Below are 21,066 nucleotides of genomic sequence, written 5' to 3'. Positions count from 1 at the left end.
TACCTTTTGGAAATTACAACATTAAGCTTTTAGGCTCAAAAGATGCCGTAAGAGGGAATTAAGATATTCTATAGTTAAGAAAATAACTACATATATATTTTATATGTCATACACATAATCACACACACACATGAGGTATATGTATATTAAAATGCACAAAATACATTTATACTACCTACTACCACCCTATTATCACTTAGATGACTATTACTGAAATCTTTAATAATGTGGATTTATTCTGGGGATATTTTACCCTAACCTGTTTCAAGAAAGAATTATTATTCATTAAACTAACTGGTGGGAAGATGAGAGTGCCATGCAGGGTCAATATTGTCATATTTTCAGAAGGTCATCCTCATTTATTTTCTTGTTTTTTTTTTCTTTTTAAACAGACATTGCATTTAATTCCAATATGTAGTATTCTTATTTATTACTTAACCCTTTGCTACTGCTAAAATGTGCACAGACTCAGGATTTAGTTTTTCCAAAAGGCATTTAATATTTTTGGCTGAAAACATTAAATTTCTGACCACGGGGAAAATTCAAGCTTCTAGGATGTCATAGGTATAATACTTAGCACTGAAGAAATTGATTTTAGGAGTGAGCCAATAGTAATCTTAAAGTAGCATGAGATGCTAGAGAACCGGCCTAAAAGAAAGCAACCAATTTGTGAAAAAGACTAAAATCTCCATTCATTCCTACAAAATGCTACTTTAACCTATCTACTTTTGGAGTTATTTTGTTTTTGTTTTGGTGTCTTTTTCTTCTCCTTCTTCTCCTTCTTTTTCTTCTTCTTGTTCTTCTTCTTCTTCTTCTTCTTCTTCCTTTTGTTTTTCTTTTTGAGAAAACAAAATACTACATGCTTTTGGCAATTTATACAGTAAACTGTAATGGTCTGTAAATAAATAAATATTGACTTAAAAAAGTCATTACTGGAAAATGAAATATAAACATATTTTAGAAATGTGTGGATTATAATATATACAAAACATAATCTCCTTGAATTCAAATTTATGGGCCCAAACAAAACATGAAAGAGATATCAAGAAGTTATCTAACCAAAATTGTCAATGAAAGAATGGAGAAATCATGATACCAGATAAATTACCAAAAAACATTTTTAATTGTAGAAATAATTCCCTAATATTTAGATATTGTTTTGTAAAACACTGAATAAAATAATAAAAATAAATCAGAAAGGGAGAAAATAGCTATATAATTTCACTAATCGTGATATGTGATCAGAAATTAAAATCATAAACAAAAAAATATAATTAAAATGGTGAGAATTCTTCACTCCATCCCCTCTACCAAGATCAATTACAGATATTAAAAAAATTATGTGAAAAATAAAACTATAACTTACAAGTATTTGAATAAAACATAAATCAATATTTCCAAAGATTAGAGGATGAAATGATACTCAAATAGGTCACAAAACAGAAAACATAAAATAAAAAAATTGATTAATTTGGATCTATAAAATTGATTTTTCTTCCAAAAATGGTGAAAAGTGTTTGTTACCTATATACTAATTCATAAAGATTTTCTATATTATTAAGACAGCAAAAACATCCAAGTAGTCCAAGATATGGGTGAACACTATGAACAGGCAATTTCCAGAAAAAAATACATAAAAATCTCAAAGGAGAGTATGAAAAAATTAATTCACTAATGATTCAACAAATGAAATCTAATGCTAAATTATTTTTTTCCATACATCAATTATCAAAACTTATTAACTTGTTAATATACAGTACTAATTAGGAAAGGGAAGAAAAATTCTGAAGTACTCTTTTAAGTCTACAAATTAGGAGAGAAAATTTGGCAATACATACATGTTAAGATTTGAAGTGAGGTTATTCTCTATAACAGCATTTTTTTCCCTGCTATTATTCTTACAAATACAATTAAATAATTTTACAAACATGAATTATTCTGGTCAATAAATAACTTGATGCATGGTACATATTAAATGTCTGCTAAATATTTTCAACATTCAACAAATAGTGATGAATAAATAAGCATAATATTTCTTTATTATAGAAGCAATTAGAATGTGTATCCAGAAAATGTGTATTGCACATCCACAGAAAAGTATATCTCCAGTAATATTTATCATGTAGGTCAATATATATTTACACAAAAATACACTGAGAAAATATGTTGATAGGAAAAGCTATTAGAGACCAATGTATAAGATATGTGAAATTGTGGGGGGGGGGTGGCACCTGGGTGGCACAGTCATTTATGTGTCTGACTCTTGATTTCAGCTCAGGTCATGATCTTATGGTTCTTGAGATCAAGCCCAGAGTCGAGCTGTGTACTGACAGCACGCAGCCTGCTTGAGATTCTCTCTCCCTCTCTCCCTGCTACTGCCCTCTCTCAAGCTCCCTCTCCCTCACAAAATAAATAAATAAACTTAAAAATAAAAAAAAAATATGTGAAATTGTGTATATAGGCATAGAAAAGTATCTCTAGCCTTTACTAAAAACATTTATATTAGGAAGCTAATGCTTTAATCTTTGTGAGATTTTGCATTTTTGGAAATTTATCTTGTATGTTTATTATTTTATTATATTAAAAAGTGAAGCTATTGTTATCTTGCTAAAATAATCTCACTTATTGAATATGATGCTTTGCCAACAAAGTACATACAAATCAAACAAAAAATAATACATGAAAATGAGAAATTGGCACATTAATATCTTTGGGATTATAAAAACATTGTGGTACATTTTAGCACATCTGAATTTAACATGGAGATTATATTTTCAAGGGATTTGTAATAGGGTCCGAGGAACTTTGAATATGACATATTTTATGAAATTTGAAAAGTGAAAGATATTTTTAAACCAGCTAGATAGGTGACAAAATACATAAGCACAAATAACTCATTTTAGACATTTCCTTGTAATGATGAAGTGTCATTAATAAACCATTTTAAAAGCTCATGTGCTTGTTTTTAGATCATTTACATAAAATTCCACTGTGATGCATTCCATGTCTTTCTGAAAATTTTCTCAGAAATGAGATTAATACTACAAGAGTAAGCTATGTATTCATAGATTCCCTTGTTTTATATTACTCATCTATAATCCTGCTAATGATTGCAATTTAACCAACTTTTTTTTGGTTAGCCAAAACAATTTTTAGAGGAAGAAATAAAGGAAAAGAAAAAAAAGAAAAAAAAAACATTGCTTGTGCATTAAAGTTTGCAAGATGATCTTTGATTTTGTACCAGTGGCTTTAGTGCTGTGTGTGCTTTCTGGTTTCGCATTTTGAGAATATTCCCTTATACAGTATATTAACCAGTCCAGATATTTCACTGTCCCAATATCTGTTTCCTTTTGAATTTAAATTTCTTCACACACTCACATATTCAAATATAAATTGGAAATCAATCATGTGCTATAGATAATCTATCTCTTCTGATATTTGGTGAATTTATATTGTAGGCACTTGCTCAAGTTCCAACATTGCTAACCCAACTATTTTGATGTTTGCATATTATACAACAAAACTATTTCATAATATCATGCTTTGGGAATATCAGCATGTCATGAAAGATGAATCAATATAGCCCTGACATTGCATAGCAATACACAGGTTTAAAAGTTGTGCCATAATGAGAGACAAAACAGTTTACAGACAGGATCATACCTCATGCACTTTAGGAATTGTATTAGTCATGACAGTTGTATTACATGAACCTTGACTGGCAAAATGGCCATCCCTTCCTAACGCTTTGATCTAAGATTCTGCAAACAGTAATACATCACATAGGTAAATTGAATTTTCAACATTTATGTGAGTTTCTGATGATATTAAGTATATAGCAATGTAAATTTGACGAGTATTTTAAAGTAGTTACAATAAGAAGAGGTTTATTTTCAACACCTGGGACATTGATATGTGCCAGTGGCTTACACTATGATTTGAATTGAAACCACAAAGAAAATATGGGCTTAAGTAAAAAAAAAATAAAATAAAATAAAGAAAAAAAGAAAAATTGAGAGGTACATATAGCACGGGCAGTTAGAGAAAACAAAATTATATTATTCTATATATCATTAGTTGAATTTCATAATAGAAAACATTAACGAGGTATCATTAAAAACCATGTTTTGAACAATATATTACTACACGTTGTGATTTATAGTACCTATATACACTATAATAGAATAGACTTGAGATATTTCTTTTCAAAATATTTTTATCTCAAAATGTTTGCAGCCCTTAATATATTGGTAGATGATACATTCTTTAGTTTCTTTTTTTTTTTTTTAATCTCAACCTGCCACTTTAACAGAAAATGAATCATCAATTTCTCTAAAATTTCAAGATTAGGGAAGCAATCTTCTTTCAGAATTACTTTTGTTTTTTTAAAGATCTGACATTTCTCTCCATTAACATATATAAGTTGTTAAACTGTTTTGAAATATACTAAAAGGAAAGAAAGTTAAGGTATATCCTGTCAACTACTTTTAAGAATCCAGAGAACATGTGTGGACACACAAAGTAACATTTACTAACATTAATGTAAAATAAAACTTTAATTATTTTTAACTAATGAATTCAACATTAATCAATTCTGGGAAGTCATTCAATTTGTGTATGTATGTGTATATGTTTGTGTGCATACACATAGTGTTTTAGTGTGCCAAAAAACCATACTAGACAATGGCTACACTATGAATATTATCTTTAGTAGTATAGCATAGTACCTGATCATTTAAATTTATTAATGAGTATTTGTTGAATTAAGTTGAATGAAATAATTTTTGGTACTCAAGTAGTAAAAAAAATTTTTTCTTAAAGCTAAAAGTGAAAATACAAAAAAATTTAAACTATTATTTTGTGAGGTAATCATGTGGAAACTTATAAAACATTTTCTGTGAAACAAATTTTTTTTTTAAATTACCAAGTTATTATTTGGCTTCAAATTATACAATTCTTTCTTTACTGAAGGAAAATTAACAATATGTGGGATAAAATTGTCAAATGATGTATACAGTATGGTAAATAAAGGGGAGATATTTTGAAAATCCTGTTAAATTTTAAATGGGTTAAATATATTTCATAAAAATTTATTCTTTTCCTGAAATATTTTGTATGAGGTTCATCAAGAATGCAGTTACCTGAAAGACCTTTTTTGTCCATATAACCTATTTTTTGTGTGCCATTTGGCAAATTTGTTAGAAGTTCTTCAGTGACCAGAGCATCAATGTTAACTTATTAATTTATTAACTTATCTCAATCTTGAAATCTACATGTAATATTAAAACAATGGTGGTATTTCTCCCCCTGGCCAAGGGTCTTACTGGACTTTGGTGATTAGATTTCTAGAAGTGAAATAGCCACTTAATTCCCATAGCTTCCCCAAAATGCAACATTGACTGTTACTCGACTGAATAATCTGCCAGATCACTCCATTTCTTCATTTAAATTATTGATAAAGCTCATAATTTCTGTTGCTGAAGAAACTATTAGAAAAAGAACGTTAGCCACTTATAGAGGTAGGAGTGGAGAGCTTTTTTAAGATAAAAATTCTGCCACTTCTTCCCTTGGTTACATTTATCATTTTTCTAGCTTCTTTCATTGAGAGATCAGGGAATTCTACAGCCTTGTCCAGGAGGCTCCTTCAGATTGCCTAGAGAATACTCATTATTCTATATGATGTGTCATAAATCCTTCTACTGTGTTATCTTTGTTTTGAGTTATTCTCCTTGAACCTTTCAAAGTTTAGCATTGTTTATATCTCCCTGGCCTTTCAGCAAAGAATTATATGCATTTCAACTGTCACAAATAAATCCCTTCATGTGGCTGAAACTACAATTGGTCTGCTAATTCCACTGTTCTTTCTCTTGCTTCTTCCCCTGCCCTTGCTTCTTCCCCTTGCTTCTTCCCCTGCCCCTCCTTCCCCAGGCTCTGAACTGCAGAGACAAGTGGATTATAAACATCATTGAAACTTGGTATTGTCAACTAATAGATAACACAGAGGTCATGGATAAAATGACTTAATTTTTCTTTCAGAAACTTCTTTTAGATCTAATTCTTAGATCATTGATCTAATTCTTAGATCAATCTCACAGGAGAAAATTCCATTAGCAATTACAAACCATATTTGCATTCATTCTTCTTACTCATATTAATCATTGTTTTTAATTTCATAGTCGATCTTATGGTGTCATGTAACATTACCCAGAGATTTCAGTTTTTATAGCCAATTGTGAACTATACTTAGACTTATAGCAATATTATTCATTACATAATTTGTAAAACAAACTCTTGAATTAGTTCCTCTTTGCAAATGAGGACTAACAATAGTATTTCTGAAGTAAAATAAAGAAGTATCATTCGAATTTCTGCCTAAAAAATAATTAAAAACATGATTCAGTAAAAAAGAGGCAATGGATGGGGTTAGTGGTTCAAATACAGGTTACAGAGCCCTATTTTCTGAGTTTGAATTCCAGCTCTGCCACTTATTAGCTATGTGACCACAGGCAAGTTATCTAATCTTTTAAAAAGACTTATCTGTAAAATGAAAATCAGAATACTATAAGATGATCATAAAATTGCTGTGATATTTTTAAATATTTGCTGCACAGAAATATCTTAGGATATTCATAACAAAGTGACTATTTCATAAAAGTTAACTATATTTATTTTTCTTATTATGAATGTTAATGCAAGGTAACTACAGTAGGACATCCAAAGATATTATAAAGCACAATATTTGATAGCAACAGCTCTGTGACATCAGCTATAATAATTTCAACTTAAAAATGAGAGTATAAAAATCAAGGATTCTCATATGGAACAAAAAGTCATTTATGTCTTGATAATTTAGCGAATATTTAAAAAAAAATTTTTTTTTAACGTTTATTTATTTTTGAGACAGAGAGAGACAGAGCATGAACAGGGGAGGGTCAGAGAGAGAGACGCAGAATCCGAAACAGGCTCCAGGCTCTGAGCTGTCAGCACAGAGCCCGATGCGGGGCTTGAACTCAAGGACCGCGATATCATGACCCCAGCCGAAGTCGTCGGCTTAACTGACTGAGCCACCCAGGCGCCCCTAGAGAATTTTTTAAAGATAGAAAGATTTAAAGATATAAAGAGATATGAGCAAGCATGGGGTAAAGAATAGGGATTCTCTGCCTAAGAGAAAATTTAAACTTAATGAACAATTTTTTTTAAAGGGATTCAAATGTCCAAAGAACAACGATAAATGGTGCTATAATCATTGACAGAAAATATGAAATTTAACAAAGTGACATTCATTTGAAGGAGAAATAGAGGTTTTAAGTATCAAGGGACAGTTATAGAGGCTCTGTGCCAAAAACTGGGAGGAAAACCAAATATATATTTCTTATTATAAAACAAAATATCACACATCCTAATTTATTTTGATAATTTCAAAAGAAACCTGATCTAGAAACACTAAAAAAGTATTTACTACTTGAAGTTTTTTTAAAAAATAGAAAAGTATTAAAACTTTAGTCTCACATAAGAATCCAAAATATTTATGATGAATTATCTAGAAAGAAACTATTCATCAAGTATTTGTACACATGCTCACATGAATCAAAATTTTACATGGTTATTCTTGTCAATTGTGTACAAACTTTGATATAAGCTTTGAAAATACAAGTTATGATGTAACGTTAAAAACATTTAGGGAACGTTATGTGATTTGTTACTGCATAAAGATTGGATCACATTCAATATTCTTCAGATATTCACTGAATTTTATATCTCACCCAATGTTAAAACTGGTGTCTGAAAGATCGGGCCTACGCCGGCCAACTCCATCTCGTTCTGTGTCCTTCACCGTGACCAGCCTCCTCCCTTTGAGTAACCGCCTACTCACTTGCCTAACAGGACTCAGACCCTTCCCCAGCCAATTGGCTGAGGCCACAGCCATTACCTCACCAACTGCCCTTAGGCCCCAATAAAACCTTTGTCCTTTTGAAACTCGCTCTCTCTCCCAGGTATCTCACCACTGCCTCGATGCAGGTAGGGGATTGAGCTGGAGCTAGCTCGAATAAAGGCTCTTTTGCTTTTACATCGGACTCGGCTCCCTGGCGGTATTTGGGGATCATGAATTCTGGGCATAACAGTGTCAACACAAAATGAACGAACTTTTTATAGTCTCTAAACATAAGAAAGAGAGCTTTATTTGCCCTAAGTTAGAATAGTGGTCTGGGAAACGTGCTCTTCACAGGGAAGAAAGTGTTCTAGAAAAGGAAGAATTTTTATAAAGTTACATACTTTTTAGCAAAAGCTCAAAAGCTTTTAAATTAGCATATAGGCAGGAATCACAAGTGTTAACATCAAGGAATGCAGGGAGTAAGAGGACTGATTGTTATCTTAAGGACAAGATGGTTTTCCTTTAGGCTACTTATTTACAAAGCAAGTAGACAATGGATGCTTGATGGGCCATAAATCAGGCTTTTTGTTTAAACAAAGTTTGTATACAGTCATATTGACTTCAAAAGAAATCTAAAATGGCTTCCCTTGTATATCAGATTTTTAGAGAGCTTTTGTCTCATCCATCTTAATTGTAATTATGGTATTTACCTCCACCAAACAATCATAGAAGTCATCATTCACAATAAGTGGTTGATGGTTAGTTTCTTTTTAGAGATTATGGATGATGTTGTAATAGCTTTCAGAGCACCTTATCTTGTGGTTGCAAATCACCTTTAACTACAAAATCAGTAAAAGTTTTTAAAAATTTGAAAAAAAAGATTTTTTTTCTTTAAAAAAAAGCTGTTTAGATGAAATTCTACCTTTATACAACTTTGTACGGCAATGGTATTTTCTAATTTCTGGTTTAGATTCCTTGGCTTCCTTCCTAAGACAAGTAATGATACAGCTCCAAAAGAATGTATTCACTAGACCTTTACTTTGACAAATCTTTAAATTATTTTTATTAATATATCTCCTGCTTTGTCCATGATAACTATTGCATACATCTCACTTCTATGGAGGTCTAGACTACAGGAACTTAAATAATTTTGAGTATTATAAAGCATAACAAAATAACTTATAACATTCAGGCAGAATTTTTCCACTGGAATTTACTTGTCATTCTGGCAAATACTTTGTCAATTGATTAGATCTACAATATGGATTACATCATTACAGATTTACATTAGTATACACACAGTTGGCTGTGGCTTTTTGTAAGTTCTATTATTTTTTAGAACATAAAATATTAAAAATTATTCTAATAAAGTCATATTATACCCCAAGAGAGAATTAAATTTAACTTAAAATAAAGAAATCATGGAATAGTTGTTGAATTGAGTAACATGAAATAAGGTAATGCTACTCAGATTATGTAATAGGGTTTTGTTTTGTTTTTAACATGGATGGTTTTTTTTAATCCTTTGAAATCTTAGAAAATATTCACATAGTTTTAGTCAGAGTGTCACCTGGACCTTGAATGATTCTTAATTTTTCAGTTCAGCTTTAACAACAAGGTTTAATTCTTCTACACAATCTTTGTGAGAATATGAGAGTAAGTGGAGCACGAGTCTCAAATATGTAAGTGGAGCACAACATATAGCATGATATTTGAGACTCTATAGGAGAGGCTTCAAGATACAATCAAGAGCAATAATTACAAATGTGAGTAAAGAAATGTATGGAGGTAAAGAAAGACTAGTGGAGTATTGCAGCGGAGGCATTGCATGAATTTTTGTGCATTAAGAAATAGATAACTGTGTGTGTGCATATATGTAATTGAAAGTTTTATCAGAATCACTTTTTCATGAAACCATTCCTCTTTTCCTCTTACCTTGCTGCTAATATTTGCATTGTAATTTTCTCCCTATTCAATATTTCTTTCACTAGTCTGAGGGCCATACTGTCTCCAGGGTAATCTAAAACATGACTCTTATAATACAGCAGAACTAAGAAATTAGAAACCCTGGGAGAGGAAAAGATAGTCATATACAGGACAAAAAAATCACAGTAAAGAAAATTTTAAAATAGACCTAAGAAAAATGTAAAGTTGACACAAAGTCAGAGAAATAATAGGGAGACTAGAAAGCAAGATCAGTCAAAACACCGAAGAGAACACAGAATAGAGATAAAAGACATATAAGAGAACTCTCCCCTCAGGAAACCCAGTTCCTCTGATGAGTTTGGTTTTTTCTTTACAAGATTAGCAATTCCTATTATAACTGCAGGGCCTAAAAATAAACACCATCAGAAGTGTTGTAATAAAAAATTTATTCGGTGTCAGAAAGTAAAGAAGTAAGTTTGAAAAAAATCTAACAATTGTAGTTTTATATATATATATATATATATATATATATACACACACACATATATATATATATGATTGTTATTATTGGAATATATTTATGAAAATAAGGTATTCAATGTTATTGGGTTTTAAATATGCTAAATAAGGGTGCCTGAGTGGCTCAGTTGGGTAAGCGTCCGTCTTCGGCTCAGGTCATGATTTCACGGTTTATGGATTCAAGCCCCACATCAGGCTCTGTGCTGACAGCTCAGAGCCTGGAGCCTGCTTCAGATTCTGTGTCTCCCTCTCTCTGCCCCACACCCCCCCCAGCCCCCACTCACACTCTGTCTTTGTCTGTGAAAATAAACGTCAAAAAAATTTAAATATGTTAAACATAAAATATTAAGGCAATCAACACATAACTTTGTTTTGTTTCATTTTTAGCATTGTAAAATTGTTAGTGTTAGCAACACTTTTTTGCTTGCTTTTTATTATTTGGTAAATATATTAAACATAATGTCCAATTTAATTGACTAACAGATAATTCTCTGTAATGTAATATAGCAAAAATTGTGTTTTTGTGCTTTGTACAACTTGAAGACCAATACTTTTTTGAAATAGAGTATAATGAATGCAAATTGCTTGAATATTATATTTCTTTTTTTTATTTCAGTAAGATTGACACATAATATTATATAAGCTTTAGGTATACAACATAGTGACTCAATAATTACATGTATTATGAAATAATCACAATATATAAAGTTACCACCTGTCACCATACAATGTTTTTACAATATTATTGACTATTCCCTGTGCTGTATACCACATCCCCATGTCTTATTTATTTCATAAATATAAGATTGTACCTCTTAATCTCTTTCGCCTATTTTGTTCATCCCTCTGGCAACCATCAGTTTGTTTTCTGTATTTATGAGTCTCCTGTTTTGGTGTGTTTGTTCATTTGTTTTGGTTTTTAGATTTTATTTTTTTTTTATAATTTTTTTTTAAATTTTTTAACGTTTATTTATTTTTGAGACAGAGAAAGAGCATGAACAGGGGAGGGGCAGAGAGAGAGGGAGACACAGAATCTGAAACAGGCTCCAGGCTCTGAGCTGTCAGCACAGAGCCCGACGCGGGGCTCGAACTCATGGACGGTGAGATCATGACCTGAGCCAAAGTCGGACGCTCAACCGACCAAGCCACCCAGGCGCCCCGAGGTTTTTAGATTTTAAAGTGAATCATATGCTGAAATCATATGGTATTTGTCTTTGTCTGACTTATTTCACTTAGCTTAATACTCTTTTTAGGTCTACCCAGAGATAAATAGACCATTGTTACAAATGGATATTCTTTTTTAATGGCTGAGGAATATTTCAGTGTGTGTGTGTGTGTAAGTGTGTGTGTAAGTGTGTGTGTAAGTGTGTATGTGAGTAGCATATCTTTTCTATCCATCATCTACTGATGGATACTTAGGTGGACACTTATGCTCTCATATCTTGGCTATTACAAATAATGCTGTGTAAAGGGGTGCATTTATCTTTTTGAATTAGCACTTTTATTTAGATAATACAGAGAAGTGGAATTATTGGATCATAGAGTATTTCTATTTTTTCTATTTTTAATTTTTCACAGAACCTCCGTATTATTTTCCACAGTTGCTACACCAGTTTACATTCCCACCGACAGGGCATGAGGGTTCCCTTTACCCTAAATCCTCACCAACACTTTTTATTTCTTGTCTTTTTGATAATAGCCATTCTGAGAGATATGAGGTGATGACATTGTGGTTATAATTTACATTGCCTTCATAATTAGTGACGTTGAGCATTTTTTCATGTTGGCTACATATAATAAATGCAAAATTACTGAATATTATTTTTTTTAAGTGATGGGCTACTTTTGATATTAACAGTAATTTTTAAAAAGTGAAAAAGTCACAGCTTACATAAAGTTGTTAAAGATTAGAACTATGCCTAGGAAAACGAGTAAAATAATAGTCATCAAGAAATCCTCAAGTCTTGATATAGCTATTAAAACTAATCACATTATTGTCATATTTTTTAATTATCCAGTTCTGATACTGGACATTTCTAAGATTTTTCATAAACTACTTAACTTCACTTATTACTAGAAGTAGGCTCTGGACCACGTAAGTACAGAATTTCTGGTTCAAAAATTTTAACATTTCTAGTAACTGTTATTTATGTCTATATATATTATAGACTATTATAAAAGGAATCAGAAAATAGTAATCAAGATAACTTCACATTCCTTCTACACATGCATTAGCTTTTGAATCTTTTCTTCATTTCCAGACAATAATAGAAATCATATATGTATTATGTTGTTATTATTAACTTAAATACAAGCATTTTTCTTGCAACTTTCTACATTATAGTAATAACATCATTTTCAAGTGTCTTTTCACTTACTGCTAGAATCTAAACTTTCTGAAACCACCTTATTAGAGAAGTTTAGTCTAAGTATTTCCAAAGATGGAAGTTCAATTACTAGTTTGAGATCTATATTTTATGTGAAGACAGGAAAAACCCAAAACAAATTCATTAATATATAAATAAAGAAATGCTTGTGTAAATAACAGGATAACATGGCTAACATAATGGTAGGTGATAAGGCACAAATTTGGAGTTTGAGAATTTTTTCAATAATTTAGAAGTAGCATAAATATACAGGGAATTTTATCATGCTACAAGTTAGAAAATTAATTCCATGACAAATCTTTGCACTTTGCACTGTTCTCTTTTCCTTACCATAATCCTTTTGTGGCTTATTTCTGCATACTCAAACCTTACATGTCTTTGTGGTGAATATTAAAACTTACCTTCTTGAATTTTTAACTGGTTAAGCATATTTCAAATAATTCTATTCCATACTGTATATGCTTTCTATTCCTATTAAAAATTCTACCTATTTTACTCTAAGGTATTTTTAAATAGCTTAAAGCATTAAATTGTAAACTTTAAGAATATTTTCAGAAAAGAAATAGTGCTCAACTAAATACAAGACATTGAAAATGTTCACTAGCAAAAACCACACAGTGTAAAATACGAAGGATGAACTCTAATATAAACTACAGACTTAGGGAAATAATGAGGTGTCAGTGTAGGCTCACAGATTGTAACAAATACCCTATTCTGATGTGAAATGTTGATGGGGGAGGCTGTGCATGTGTGACACCTGAGGGTATATAAGAACTCTGTATTTTCTGCTTAGTTTTGCTATGAATCTAAAACTGCTTTAAAATTAGAGTATATAGGGGCGCCTGGGTGGCGCAGTCGGTTAAGCGTCCGACTTCAGCCAGGTCACGATCTCGCGGTCCGTGAGTTCGAGCCCCGCGTCGGGCTCTGGGCTGATGGCTCAGAGCCTGGAGCCTGTTTCCGATTCTGTGTCTCCCTCTCTCTCTGCCCCTCCCCTGTTCATGCTCTGTCTCTCTCTGTCCCAAAAATAAATAAACGTTGAAAAAAAAAATTTAAAAAAAAAATTAGAGTATATAAAAAGTGCCTCCTAGTAATTATAGACATGTTCACTATGTTTAAGTTATGAGTAAACTTTACTGGAAAGGTTTAAAAATAAAACCTGAATTTGAACAAACCTCATATAAATATTTCCAGTAATAATGAAACCTTTAATTAGGTAAATTTAGCTATTAATAAAATTAAATAGTATAATTTTAATTTATTGTATAAAGAGTTCCTTTGTGGAATAGATTTGACCAGTATAAACACACCCAGTAAAACTTTTGTTCAGTATTTTGTTTACATATAAATACTTTTTATCAGTTAAGAATTCTCATATATAGGATGTTTTCTGTTTTAATAAATATGTTCAAATATAAAAGAGAAAATGATTTTGCGAAAAACTAAAACTATTGTGGATAAGAGAGTTAGATATGAAAACGCAGTATTTATAGTCAAGAAGTATTTACCATACTATTTCTGAATTTCATGTAAAATTATGGTTTCCATACACCCTTTCTATCATAACATTGAACTTATTTTTACAGATAAATTTGAACCAAATTGAGAAAACTGTAACATAAATTCTAGATTATATATAAAACTTACATGCTTTGTGGAATTTTTGTTTAACATCATGAATAGTAGATGTTTGTATCACCTGAAAAGAAAAAGAAAACATATAGAAAGAATTGTAAGAAAAAAAGGATCTATTTGTTTGCTATATATTTGAGAAGCAAACATAAAATAATAAAGTGTAAAATTATTATGAAATAACTAGTGTGTTTTGTTTGGCTTTTTAGTCACTACTGCTTTGACAACCTTGAAATATTGAGTCAATATGCCTTTTCCTAATTTTTTTTTTGTACATAGCAATAATGGTGGTATTGTATGAGTTTATCCAAGTGTTTGTCTCTAAAATATATTTTTTAATCTTCTCTGCCCATAATATTCAATTTCTGGTTCCCAAACTGATGAGAATCTCCATTAAAATATGGATAAATATACAAGATAGATAGAAGGTAAAAAGGTATATAGCAGAGGGCTTCAGCATATGAAATTGATGTATGTGGGCAAAGAGGGAAATGTTTATTTCAGCATATCATCAGAAAAAAAATCCTACCCAAGCCCCCTCATTAGTTATGTTATTAAAACCCCAACCAAAATTGCTATAGGTCCATCGAAATTCATGTTAGATATATTATTTGGATTCATCAGAATTGCAAAACTCATGAGGATGAGAGTTCTATTTAAACACCTCAAGCCATCACATTTTTTGACTGTCTGACTTGGTTCACATCAAACTTGCAAACCAATTTCCCTCTGCATCTGGTTCCTTATGAAAAAAACCCAAAATACTTCAAAGTCTACAGCAAAGGACATATTCATGATCATATAAGAAAATATATTTCCTTTCTCAAAACACATATAGAATATTATGTCAATGATTTGTTTTATTGCTCCATTAAAATCTTATAGCTGTTTTGAGAAGTGAAGTGAAAAATAAAAGTGCATGAAGGGTGGCCCATAATAATACCCCAGGCAGTTCTTATTAACATTATATTATATTTAATATTTAATTAAACATTAAATGTATAACAAGGAATGCATTTATTTTACCATAATCCACTCTGATTAATACACCTATAACCATGGTATCCTATACTATTCATAGAAATTTTTTTTCTGATTTCTTCTACGTATATGATCCACTAAATAAAAAAGTTCTAAGATTTAATCACTGAATGATGATATTAATCCCCATTTTGGATATGCTATATATAACAAAAGCCCTTACAGAAGCTGTGTGTATGAAAATTTCAAATATTTTATAATACTGCTTTTGCTTGGAAGATAATAGAAAATATTTGTAAACCAGTTTTTAGAGAGGGCAATGAATATACACGTGAATATATCATATTTCATTTTAATTTTGATAATTTAATTTTTATATTTGAATTACATTTTATAAAACATGGAGCTTTGTTTTAACATTGTTCATTGTTTTATCTCACAGCTTCCTGGGTTCCTCTGATAAGGATGCCTAAAATCCGCATACTGTTTTCTAGAGTAACTAATACTTGTCCACCACACATTTCAAGGGCCGCCTAATAAGGAAAAACAAATAATTTTCATGATCAATAGCTCCTCAATTAGAGTTTGTTGTTGCTCTGCTATCACTTTATGAAGGCATATGATCTTGTGTTTACAGGCTGATTGTTCCGACAATCACATCCTTGAAGAGAATGACCCGGTGTTATTTTAGTCTATGTTTCAACATTTAGTGCACCAGATAGCATACAGTAAAGTTTAAGCCACTTTTGTTGAAATAAAAAATAAAGCTATAAGTATAAAGTCATATAGAAACAGATTTTTTTTTAGTTTATTTATTTATTTTGAGAAAGACAGGGACAGGGTAAGCAGGGGAGGGACAGAGAGAGAGAGAGAGAGAGAGAGAGAGAGAATCCCAAGCAGGCTGTGCTAGCACAAAGCCTGAATCTGGGCTCAAACACAGGAAACTGTGAGATCATAACCTGATCTGAAACCAAGAGTCAGAGGCTCAACCAATTGAGCCAACCAGGTGTCCCCCAAACAGAAGGTTTTTAATTCGGAATGAAATCTTTCTCAAGTAGATTTCCGTGGAAACTTCTATGCTTTCCTTCAAGTGTAATCACTTAAGTAAAAATCTAATTTGATATGTGCATTTTTTTCTCTGAATTTGCAAATTTTCAAGACTAAAATGATATTCTCCTGAAGGAAACCTACATGTGGAAATGGATTTTTTTGCAAGCTTTTAACCAAGTTTGTAGTTTACTTTTCAATTTTAAAAATTATATTTGACTTTCACATGTTAGAAAAATGCTGATTTTGAATAAATCTTTGAGAACTGCCCTATATGGAGCAATTTTAGTCAAATACAGAAGAAAAAAAAATAATTAACTATTAAATGATCCAGACAGCAATGCTCAATTAGCCACAAGACTGTGTTTGATCAACTCCTCCAGTCCTTCAGCTGCACTCGGAGCACAAAGAGAGGATAAGATGATAATTAACAGAGCATATAAGACTTTCTGATTACTAAAACTGATGTCTCTGTAGCTCCATCAGGAAGTTTATTCATAATAACTTCTACTTTTTAGCTAGTTTTAATACCTCTTAAAAAGAATGAACTATCATCACAATAATTTATTCCTTTTATAAATCACAATTGATTGTGCAGATGGGACACATAAGTATTCCAACATCTGAAATCCTGAAATTCCCTTCATTAATGTTTCTCTCTCATTAGAGAAAATTAATCTTAAAATGTTAAGTAGACAAGGTAAATGGTGTTTGTTAGTTGAATGAAATATTTATTTCTAAATTTCAAGTGATCATGATTGAGTTTTGGGTCATTATCCTTTATCCAACAATTTAAATTGATGGACTTAGTTGGAAAAAGCTTTTCACGTTCAAGTGAAATCTAGGATTTGTTTGAATTTGCCCCCTACAAAGATACTGCATTATTTCACACACACAAAAAAACCTATTTTTGTACTATTGCTACTTTTTAGAACTATATTTCAGCTACTTTCTCAGGAACTCCTTGAAATGAACAGATGTCTTCAGAATACTGTTTATTCTGCTTAAAGAATGAAAATTAAGGGAGAAGGAAAAACAACAACCTCTTTGAAATTCATTTGACTGTAATTGCAATGTGCAAACCAAAATTTGTCAGTAAACTTTGTTTAGAAAAGAAATGTGTCCAACGGTAAAGACACAGAAAAACAGAATAAAAGATAAACTGAATCGAAATGAATAGATGCTGAGGCATGAAAATACACACAACACACACACACCACACACACACACACACACACACACACACACGATATCTAGTGCAGGGTAGCTAAATGGCATGAGCTTTCCATCCCTGGTTTTTGAGACTTAAGAAAAAATACTAGCCTAAAGAATCAATTTTTAGATTGGTGGATTCAGGAAAGTGCAAAATATGCCTCTAAGCATTTCCATTAGAAGGTTTTACATTAGTAAATGGAATAGGTACTTGCATATATTTCATATATTTTACTCAGAGTGGACAGGGAGTTTTCAGAGTAAACAAATATTATTTTACTAATAAGTAATCTTCAGATTGTAACTAAAATACAAATTTTTAATTTAAAAATTTTCAGCTGTATTGAGGTATAATTGACAGATTAAATGGTAAGATAAAATGTACCACGTAATGATTTGATATACTTGTACACTGTTAAAGAATTACCCCCACTGAGATAATTAACACATGTATCAGCTTACTTTTTTTTGTCTTTACTGAGGACATTTAAGTTCTACTCTCTTAGCTAATTTCAATTACATGATACGGGGTCATCAGCTATAGTCCTCAGGTTATATAAAAGATTCTCTGACTTTATTCATCATATAACTGAAATTTTGTACCCTTTTACCAATCTGTCCTTATTTCCCCTACCTGTCGCCCCAGCTCCTGGCAAGAGCTTTTCTACTCTCTGTTCTATGAGTTCACTTTTTAAAATTCCATATATAGGGGCGCCTGGGTGGCTCAATCGGTTAAGCGGCCGACTTCAGCTCAGGTCATGATCTCGCGGTCCGTGAGTTCGAGCCCCACGTCGGGCTCTGTGCTGACCGCTCAGAGCCTGGAGCCTGTTTCGGATTCTGTGTCTCCCTCTCTCTCTGACGCTCCCCCATTCATGCTCTGTCTCTCTCTGTCTCAAAAATAAACGTTAAAAAAAATTAAAATTCCATATATAAATAATACCGTACAGTATTTGTCTTTCTCTGTCTGGCTTATTTAACTTAGCATAATGCCCTCCAGCTTTATCCATGTCATTGTAAATCACAAAATTTCTTTTTTTGGTTGGTAGAAAATATTTCATTATATCATATATACATACAGGGTTCAGGGTTCCCTTCACTGCACATCCTGGCCAACTCTTACTATCTTTTGTGTTTGTGAAGATAGCCATTTTAACAGTTCCAAGGTGATATCTCATTGTGGTTTTAATTTGCATTTGCCTGATAATTAGTGATGATGGGCATCTTTTCATGTGTCCGTCGACAATGTATATGTTTTCTTTGGAAAAAAATACCTGTTTTTAACTGCTTTGCCCATTTTTATATCGGGTTATTTGTTCTTTTGCTTTGAGTGGTATGAACTCCTTGTATATTTTTGTATATAAACCTCTTATTGGATATGTGGTTTGCAAGTGTTTTCTTCCATTCCATACATTGCCTTTTTATTTTGTTGATGATTTCCCTAAGTTTGATATAGTCCCGCCTTACAGCTTTAAGTGGAAGAGGAAAAAAAATGACAATGACATAGAAAATCTTTATTTTTGTTGTAAGTTTTTCTAATGATAAAATGACCATTAATAAAGAACTGACAAAATCAAGAAATGATTTCTATTATTTAAATTATCTTTTTAAAAAGATTTACTCATTTTAATTCAAGTTTAATTGAACATACTTTCAAAATAGGTTGCACCACAAATAGTGGTTTAGAACAACACATGCTTATTTTTCACACACACCACAGTATATTACAGACCGGCTGATGGATCCACTGTGCACTTTCCTCTCTCTGGGATCTACACTGACAAAGCCGACATCATACGGAACATTGCTTATTTCCAAAGCAGAAGTTAAAAAAAAAAAAAAAGTGGTGAAATTAGATTATGTTCTGAAAGCTTCCTTCAGGAAATAAATGCATGCCTTTCACCTTCATTTCACAGCACAAATAAGTTACTTCGAAGAAGTAGGTAAATTTAATTTTACCTATTTCCTGTGTTGAGAATGAGCCAAAGTTCTTAATAAACAACACTAACATTTACCAGAGTTTACCTTTCTGGTTATCAAATATTTGGTCCTCTGTCCCTTACATTCCAAATACACACACTGTGTCCTCATCTATCTATCTACCCTCTTGATAGATAGGTATAGATATAGAAATGTAGATATGTTATATATTACAGATTTCAAATAGTATTGCATATATCTGTATATATAATAGTAGTTGGAAAATACAGGTCCCTTTAGTGTGTGGGGGGAAGGGGGGTAGGATTTGAAATATAATTTTAGTTTCCCTTCTTCACATAAGGTCTATACTTTCTATACTTGACCAAGACATTAGTTTTCTGAGCATATGAAAGAAATAAAAATAGCCATATCATGAGATGTTAAATCAATGTAAGATCAACTATTTTGTTTCTTTTTCAATTTTTTTTGTTTTTTTTTTCTTTTTTTCTTAATTCTAGTTAGTCAACATACAGTGTTATATTAGCTTCAGGTATACAATATAGTGATTTAACACTGTCATAGAATATTAGCTATTTTGTTATGTGAATTATAAAATTACCTCCATCACCAATGTGCCACGCTGTGTCTAGTGTCCATAAAATCATGGCTGCAGAGAATAATCAAAATTTCTCTTCCACTGAATATGGCAGGCAGCTTAGCCACTGTTCCTCATGGTATAAAGTGGCAACTATGACCGGCTGATGGGTCTACTGTGCATTTTCCTCACTCTGGGATCTACACTGATGAAGCCAACATCATATGGAACATTGCTTATTTCCAAGGCAGATTCTAACAACATCATTGTCCCCATTACTGTAGAGCTAGTATTTTTAAAAAAATAACTTTTATCAATTTCTTTCAAAAGTAGTCATGCAGGATATAGGCTTTTAGAGGGTACTTTTCTCACAGGCTTAAATATGGTTGCAGAAAAGGCAACCATATAATTTATAATCACAATGAAGACAATTTTAAGTGTACACAAAATGTTATTAAATCCACCAGGAAACTGGGATAAAAAGTATGATATGGGTAGTAGTTGTACCACTTCTCTCCTGGACGTAAAGTGTCCTACTATGGACCTCAAAGAAACTGAATGTTATTGAAACCTAGAATTTAGGTCAATTTCAATTTCCTATATACTATTTGTTATTCTATCCCCTATTACTTTGATGTAAATTACCATTTTTCATCACTGAAGTGTGTTTGCTAGCTAGTGCTATATTGTAATTAAATCTCTTATCTCATTTTTGTTTTAAATTCATATGTAATGGAGAAACAACTTTGAAAGCCATTAGGAATAATGCTAGCCGTCATAAGTAACATCAGTGAATGCTCAATTAAAGTCCAACACAATTCCAAGACCTTTACCTTTCTTCAATAATTTAAATCACACACCATCTTTATGGCTTTAGATATAATAGTATTATTTTCATTTTACATATAAGAAAACTTTGACTCCAAGTGTTTAAGTAATTTGTCTGGGTGACACCGCTAACAAGTGTACAAGAATGGACT

At 31.6% G+C, this 21,066-nt stretch overlaps 1 protein-coding gene across 1 annotated transcript in view; it reads right to left on the bottom strand.

Annotated features, from left to right (window-relative positions):
- The window catches only part of TECRL (trans-2,3-enoyl-CoA reductase like), a 97,745-nt gene that overhangs the window by 56,903 nt on the left and 19,776 nt on the right, over positions 1 to 21,066 (bottom strand). Inside the window, exon 2 of the mRNA XM_030313783.1 lies at positions 14,350 to 14,401. Coding sequence (XP_030169643.1) covers positions 14,350 to 14,401 — 52 coding nt within the window. The remainder of the gene's footprint in view (positions 1 to 14,349; positions 14,402 to 21,066) is intronic.

This window comes from Lynx canadensis, chromosome B1 (genome assembly GCF_007474595.2).
Source record: "Lynx canadensis isolate LIC74 chromosome B1, mLynCan4.pri.v2, whole genome shotgun sequence".
Classification (NCBI taxonomy): Eukaryota; Metazoa; Chordata; class Mammalia; order Carnivora; family Felidae; genus Lynx; species Lynx canadensis.
Note: the sequence above shows the minus strand (reverse complement) of the source record. Positions and strands in the feature narration are given on the sequence as shown.